The 8,558-nt window shown below is 35.1% G+C and overlaps 1 protein-coding gene across 1 annotated transcript in view; it reads left to right on the top strand.

Moving 5' to 3' along the window:
* The window catches only part of LOC107102817 (sodium- and chloride-dependent GABA transporter 3-like), a 39,554-nt gene that overhangs the window by 12,378 nt on the left and 18,618 nt on the right, over positions 1 to 8,558 (top strand). Inside the window, exon 7 of the mRNA XM_015402251.1 lies at positions 2,897 to 3,031. Coding sequence (XP_015257737.1) covers positions 2,897 to 3,031 — 135 coding nt within the window. The remainder of the gene's footprint in view (positions 1 to 2,896; positions 3,032 to 8,558) is intronic.

An 8,558-nucleotide genomic window follows, 5' to 3' on the forward strand; every position in this document is an offset into this window, starting at 1 on the left:
TCTGACACCTGTATGCGTGTTTTGGGCGGAGTGGGGTGGCAGTGCTACTTATTGTAGCTTCTGTTCACTGATGTCCACAGTAATTGAGTTTATCTGCTGTATGGGTGGGGGGGTGCACCCTGCCTCTAGGAAAGTTTGGACTTGTCAGATGAGTGATCATTGTTAGATGGATTCTCCTTGCTTTGGAGCTCTATTGTTTTTCACTTCTTTCCTGACATTTTGTTTTTTTGCACTCCTTTCCCCCTTGTACCCAGCTCTCTTTTGTAGCCTGTCTCTCTGTCCCATCTCCAATTTTCTTTTTATTAAGGTGCTTTCTTTCAGTGTCTGCATCACAATGAGTCCTGTATTACCTCTGTTTTTTGCATCAGACAATGGCATTCCCTGACAACTACATTAGTATTTTTGGATCAATCCTTAAAAAACTGTAAATAACTGATAAATCCATCATATGTTTGCATTAAATTAAAATTTATATAGGAATCAGATACCAGCTAAAATCTTGTTCCTGTTGTATTAATATATTACCCACAGCTTTCCTTAAAGAGACATCTTGTAAGTTTTTACAGAAAAAAAATATCTTTGAAATAGCCCTTTTAGTTGAGCCTTTAAGACTAAAACATGGTATTATGACTTCTCAGTATTTCAGAGCCGGTGCATCTATAAGCATGTTGCCTATTTTCCCTGACTGTTCTTAGGGTCTGAAGATCCTGAGCTGCTCTCTTCTACTGCAGAACTACAGGCCTATTTTGAACCTTGCCTTCCTCATTAAGATTTTTCAAATAGTGTCAGAAGTTAAAATCTGCCTAATACTGACCAAATCCACCAGCTGACTATGGACTCTTTGAAGTGCAGGTTAACTGCATAGAAAAAATCCACACATGGAAGTTTAAAAATGTCCTTCAGTGAACTGAAGCAAAAATGAAGCATTGATTTTTGGACCAAAGAAGGAGCTATATAGTTTAGCACACAACTTTGATTAATACAGCTAGAAACCATTGATCATGCTCTAAATCCACGTCTAGTGATTGACTTAAACCTGAACCTTCAAAGGCACACAAAGACAGTACAAAAAGTCAGCCATCAATCCCCGTAAGAACATCTCCAGGATTTAAGGGCTAGAGTCTTGGCAGGATCTTGAAAAAATCAATTAGTGTGATCATCTTTGGTAGAATTGATGCAGTGGTGTATTCTCAGGTTTGTTGCCAAAATGGATCAGACAGCTGAAGTTGATCCAGAATGCTGCTGCCTGCATCCTCACCTTAGAAGAAAATGGAGTACATCACACCAGTTCTGATGTCATCACACTGGCTCCCCATACTCCAAAATACTTAATTTGAGTTAGTAATCTCTGAATGACTTAACACTAAAATGCCATACAGATGCCTTACAGATCTCACTCACTATATAGACAAGGGACTATATTGATGATTTTATAGTTAACTCACTTAAACTGACCGTTTGGACAGATGACCACTACTTTTTACTTCCTTTTGATCATGTTACTCCATGTTCCCGCACGCAATCTGTGCCATCTTTCTTCTTTTCTTACCGCCACAACAAATCCCATGATGCTTTGCGAGGGGAGCTTTCTCAAAACATCTGCTTTTTCATCCACTATAAGTTCTAACACTTATCTAAAATGGTGCAACCACCATACAGTGCCCTATATAGTGATTAGGGCGGACGTTCGAACACAGCTTAGTTTTTATTCTCCACCAATCTGTAGAAACTCCGAGAAAACTGTAAAAGCAAATGAATCAACAGCTGTTTTGGATTCGGATTAAAAGCTTATTTGTTTAGACTGGCTTTTAACTATGGCATCTTTTTTTCATCTTATCTTTAGATTAATAATTTTTCATTTATCTAATTATTTATAAATTTGAATTGTCTTGCCTTGAACAAAAACACACATTTTAAAGCTGTTTATTTTCTTTTTTGTTTTTCTTCACATAACTCAAGTTTGTTGCAGTTGACATGATATTTGACTAGTTAATTTCCAAAAAAAAGTTGCAGTTTTGCTGAGTGTTTTATGAATAAAGGAGATTAGGCCTGTAAAAACAACCCATGACTCATTCTATAAGCCAAATAAAACCTTCTTTGACCTATGATCCAATAATGCAGACCTCACTGCTTTGCTTTCAAGAACATTTTATTTTTAAAAAAAAAAGAAAAGAAAATGTATTTTTGTGCAGTATTAAAGGTATAGTGGAGCATGTCCTTTTTTTGGGATGATAATCAAAATCGTGATCTTCCTAATTGTCAATCATGCTGGTGATATGTTTACGTATGTCTGTCCCATGTGCTCGTCCCTGTTTTCACCTTCCAGTAGTGAGTCTGACATAGTGGAAAAATTGCTAATTTTCTTTTGGAAATAGACGTTCCCTCTCGGGAGCAAGTACAGGGTTGTGCTTTTTTTTTTTTTTTTTAAGTCGGCAGGTATTTTCAATAATTCATGAAAATCCTCCACAATACCCTTAATCTAGCATCAAGAACATCAAAACTCAGTTTCTCTTGATGGTATGTTTTATTTCAAATAGCACCTTGAGTAATGAATAAACTGCATGAACCCAGCTATATTTCATGGGTGTGGGGGGAGGGGTTAAGTGATATGTTTAGGATCTTCAAGAGAACCTGAACTTCATGTGAATTTGATGCAGACAGCTGCTTTCAGCCATGGAACATTTTCCCTTGATCATCACTGTACTGTCATTGTAAATATTGCTGAATTGCATGAGATACAGACACTAAATAAATTTGATACCAGCAACTTTCCATTCATGTCAAGTTTTTGAAAAAAAAAAGAAAAGACTGTTTCAATTATTACTGTGTTGATGTTCACTGTTCTCTACTGTAATCTTTCTCTTCATCTAACAGATTTGTACGTGTGCCTCTGCAGGTTGTTTATGTAACAGCTACCTTTCCATACGTCATGCTGCTGGTCCTCCTGATCAGGGGAATCACACTGCCTGGAGCTTTTGATGGCATCAAATTCTACCTCTACCCAGACATTTCACGTCTCTCTGACCCTCAGGTAGAGTTTTATACTCTCCACTTAGTGTATCTTAAGCTGCTTTTTCTTTTTGGATAAAAAAACACTTACACTACAGTATGTTAATCAGACATGGAAAGACATGATTTAAAAAACAGAGACTTCAAAACCATCACAGCTTAATGAATTAAGTTATTGAGACAAATTCATTTTTGTTAATATTCTAACAGTTTAATTATGACTTTATATGCTTGGATTTATTACTGCTTACAGCAATCAAGATGTACAATGACTTGTTGAAGAAACCCCCCAATAAAATATTTTTAATGTGGACTTTAAAGTGAATTCTTCAGATAATGTAAAGATTTTGGATATTTTATTTACAAGCTGAACCTTTTGTTTAGGCTTCCTAAGACCAAAATTAATACTCAGTAATTTATGTCATTACATTCTGTTGTATTGTGATTTTTACAGTTTGCAATAGTTTCAATGTTGTTACACAAACTTCATTGTTGGAAGTCAATACAAGAGAGCATAGGGGCCATACTAAGACTCTAGTCAAATATGTAATAATTGTAATAATATGAGTAATATTATGTTGTTTTAAGAAACAAGCTCTCCTATCTTTGGTAGGAGAAGGAATATTTGTTAGAGATCTGACCTGACATTTTTTTTCTCTGATGTGTATTCTCTTAATATGATTCTCATAATATTATCACTTTATTGTGGTAATATTATACAACTTTGTTTTCATAATATTATGACTACAGTATTGTTAAACATTTAATCTGGTGCACCTTATAATAAGAGTTGATCATCATAACAGCATGAGTTTATTTTTCATTATTTTCTTCCATAAAGCAAATATCTATGGCTGATTAAAAGCACCTAAAACTGAGTGGCAGATTGTCATTAACTCCCTTAACCATCAGGTGTCAGGTAGAAAACTAATCATAAAGGGCGATTGGTTCCCCTGGATTCAGAAATAAGACTTGACAAAAGAATATATGGAATTACCTGAAGATGGCTCTTAATAAGAATGTCCTGACAATCTAAGAAATAAAACAAAATAAGGCAGATTAGCTAAACGTTGACAAGTTAGGACCCTGCATGCTTAGAAGGTTCTAAAAATCCTGAAATGTAATACAAAAGGTGCGCCGGGTGTAGGAGTTTGCCCTGAAATCAAAGGTTTCATGGTTCAAGCCCTGGCTCAGGTTCAGTGTCATTATGTTCTTGGGCAACAACAATGTGTCCTGCATGGTCTACTGATGGTGGTCAGGGGGCCCAGTGGTGCCAGTATATGGCAGCTTCGCTTCTGTCAGTGAGCCCCAGGGCAGCTGTGGCTACAATGTAGCTTGCCACCATCAGTGTGTGGGTGAATGTAATGTAAAGCACTTTGGTCAAGTCTCCTGACTTGCTGGCATTTAAATAGGTATTAGTTTGAGAGTTAAACTTGTTTAAAGAATCACTGAAGAGATGTTTAGAAAATAAAATTAATACATATTGCAATAGTGAGTGTATGTACCTTTGCTGTGTCCCTTTAGGAACTAAATATTTTTGGAACTTTTTTATTTATTTATTTTTTTACTAAATTGTAATGGAAGGATCTCATGTTTTAGGATGTAAAAAGTTTCAAATCATAACATACGTTATTATGTTAATTAATAGCATACTAACATTAAAAGGCCTTTATCTCTACTGGCCTTTTACCAGTAGAGATGCACCAATCAGGATTTAGCAAATGATCTCCAGGTCCTGGTACAATCTCTGCTAGTGCTCTTGCAGTGATTTTTCATTGCTCCTGTCTGAGCTCTAGAACATGGTTTCACTTTCTCTCTATTGTGCGGGTGAATCGTCCCCCAACACGGGATGGCATGGTCCAGAACTGTGTCACAAGGAGGTCTGGAGGAGGTGGTGTGAACACACATTGATACAATTGTAAACCTTCATCTATCCAGCTTGCCCTGCTTATTCTGTCAGGGTTGCGGTGGGGCCAGTGCCTATCACCGCCAGTCTATGGGCAAGGGGCATGATATACCCTAGACAGGTCACCAGTCTGCCACAGGGTAACAAAGAGACATACAACCATGCACACACTCTAATTAAAGATACCAATTAACATAATAGTCATGTTTTTGGACTGTGGGAGGAAGCTGGAGTACCCGGAGAGAACCCATGCATGCACAGGGAGAACATTCAAACCCCATGCAGAAATACTCTGGGCTGGCATTTGAACCCAAAAGACAACAGTGCTACAAACCGTACCACCGTGCAGCCTTCAATTTTGAAACTGAAAACAATACTTCGGCCATAGAAAAAAGAAATAAAACTTAATATAAAAAATTGATTATGAAGACCTGGGTCTGAGTATTGGTACTGCATGCATCCCCTTACAGAGGTTTGTTGTGATAAACCTCATCTGATCGGCCTGCTATGACCTATTCTTAGAAATCTGTTTAATACAGATAGGTCACTCTCACTGGATTGCTATCTAAACAAATACTTTGTCAACTTTGTTGAACCACAAAAAATGATAAGACAATCTTGTTTGTTTTAATGTACCCCAAGATTAGCTACCCATGTATTTTAATTGAAATTTACACCCTTTAAGTAAAACCATAATTTGTAAAATTTATAAAACACAAGAAAAGAGATTCTATACTTCACTATAACTTCTAAAGTGACAAGATGGAAAAAATTTACTGAAAAAACAAAAGGATTTTTACAGTTTGCAATAGTTTCAATTTACTTACACAAACTACATGGTTGGAAGTCAATAAAAAAGAGCATAGGGGCCATACTAAGACTCTAGTCTAATATGTATTAATTGTCATAATAAGAGTAATATTATGTTATTTTAAGAAACAAGCGCTCCTATCTTTGGTAGGAGAAGAAATGTTTGTTAGAGATCTGACCTGATATATTTTCCATTGGTGCATCTGTATCTACCAGCGGGTGGTAATTAGGGCTGAAACAATTAATCGGAATAATTCTGATTTATTGATTATTGAAATAATTTTCAACTAATTTAGTAACCGATTAAACCATAACTGGAGTATAGAGACTTTTACACATGCCTTTGGCTGACAGAGAAAACCACTTAGAGCAGTATTTATACAAAAATTGTAAAAGAAAATAAACATTTTACATTTAAAATAAAAAAAAACATGCTCTATCCAGGACTACTCAAGTGGAACCTTTGGCTTTCCAATTGTTAATTATCAAAAAGATAATCAACAGATTAATCGATTTGCTAAATAATTATAAAACATAGTTAGCTGCAGCCCTAGTGCAGCCCTAGTTGTAATATTTTCCTGTCGACTGAATAAATATGATTAGAATTGTATAAACTAAATTACTTTTGGGTTTTATAATTTCCCTTTTATATTGAATAGAATGATAAAACCATTACTTCCCTTTTTTCTTGTGGAGTAACATGATGTGAAAAACAACGCTATTTTTACCACCTGCTGTCAAGAATGTAAAAAAATTATAGAACATTGAATTCAAGTATGGCAAGATTGCTAACCTTTATAACTCATTAAATTGCTTAAGTAACATATCTACTCTCCTGAACCCACCCATATTTCCAGATTAAGTAATAATTAAAAGTTTAACAATGGTTTGCTCCCACACACTGAGGCTAGAGATAAAAAAAAATCTCCTAAACTCTGTTAAATAACGGATAATCTTTCGGTGTTAGTCAATTCTGCTTCAATGACAGTAAAAAAATTAATTCATCCATTAATTAAGTTTTCATTTATTTTTATTGTTTTATATATATTCGACAAGAATAACTTTGTTGGAATGCTACTAATAAACAATGGTTTTAGAAAAGCATTAAGTGAAAAGTTCTTGAACAAATGAAGCTGGACCTCTTTTACTAGTCCAGATGTTTTCCACTCGACTAATTCTTTTTCTAAGGAAACACACCTTCCTTATGCGAATATATGTTTCCTAAGAACATTTATTTGTCTATCATCCCTGTTATGCTTAATTCTTTACTATGCAATATTCTAGCAATAGAATCTCAACATAACTAAACACAAGAAGGCCAAATTACGCACAACATAAACAAACGGTTGTCTAAACCTGGGCCTTTACGGTTTTCCTGTGCTGTGCGGCCATCAGCCGAGGTTGAACTAAAGGGAACATTAATGAACATTAGGAGAGAAAAGCCTGTTCTTCCAGAGGAACAGTCCTGTGTTTGTGAGGTCACAGAAGTTACCCTGGTTACTCCCAGGAGGGAGCAAAGACCTTGCGTTTGTTAATTGTTTTCCTGTGGGGAAATGAGATTAGTTGCTGAATGGAGATGTGAGAGAGTTTTCAAAGAGTCATGCTGCATTAAGTTTGAATTTGCTAGCACCCCATGCTATCCTGTGGGTCCTGGGTCCTGTGCTGCTCCAAAACTGAGCTTCACAATACAGATTTGTAAGTTCACTGAGCCATTTTGCATGCAAACATTCCTGAGTGGGTTAATAAACCAAATATGTTGTCCACACAGGTATTAAGAAAAAAAAGTGGAAAAAGGCTGAAAAAGTTTATTTACAAAGTGTTATCTTAAAGCATTGAAGATATAGTAAATGGCTATCTTTAGGGATGTAATGTTTTTAGGATCATGAAATAATTATGTAAAATTCTTGATCTGTGTGGTATATCAATAATATGAAAAGATCATATATGCACAAAAAGTAAAGTTCAGAACAGTCGATTAAGCATAAATCAACTTTTAAGACCACCTTCAAGACCAAAAGGTGTTGATTCTTTGACCTGAAATCTTTATCTGGTCAAATATTTTAGACTTAGACAGATTTATTTTTCGTTTAAAACAGCTCTAGACAATTTAAGTTTTTGTAATAAATATTTTATTCCTGATCGAAAGTTAACATTTAGTTTACAAAAAATAAAACTTTTTTTTATCTAAACATTTAAATACCCTCTTAATAATATTATAAATTATTTGTAGTAAGCTACTAACATTATTCTCTTTCTATTAAAGTCATCTGCATTAGGCTTTTTGCATTAAATAAACCAAGAGATCATAAAGGGGCGATTAGGCTCTATATCTATTAATGTATTGAAAGTTATTTTACAAACTGAGCAGCTAGACTCACCTTTGCTCAAAGACTATATATTATTTCTTTAACTCCCATTATAAAAACTGGCATCTGTCCATTTCAGTTTAAAAAATAAATAAATAAGCAAAAATAAAATCATCCAAGTAATAAACCCTACTAAATCACATGGCCAGCATGATAGGCTTCTCAGGTATGTTTTACCTTTGTTGTTTGTTTTTGTTGCACATCTCCATTACAATAAGGATCACTGAATACCTTGAGTCTTCTACTCGGTTCAATAAAGAACCTCCCAACCCTACCTATCCTTTACATAAACACTTCCGTGGAGTCTACCCCCTCTACCAGAGATGGGAAGTAACGAAGTACAAATACTTCGTTACTGTACTCAAGTAGATTTTTCGAATATTTTTACTTTACTTTACTACTTATTTTTATGGCGACTTTTTACTTCTGCTCCTTACATTTTTACACAAATATCTGTACTTTCTACT

This window comes from Cyprinodon variegatus, unplaced genomic scaffold (genome assembly GCF_000732505.1).
Source record: "Cyprinodon variegatus isolate N-32 unplaced genomic scaffold, C_variegatus-1.0 Scaffold1324, whole genome shotgun sequence".
Taxonomy (NCBI): Eukaryota; Metazoa; Chordata; class Actinopteri; order Cyprinodontiformes; family Cyprinodontidae; genus Cyprinodon; species Cyprinodon variegatus.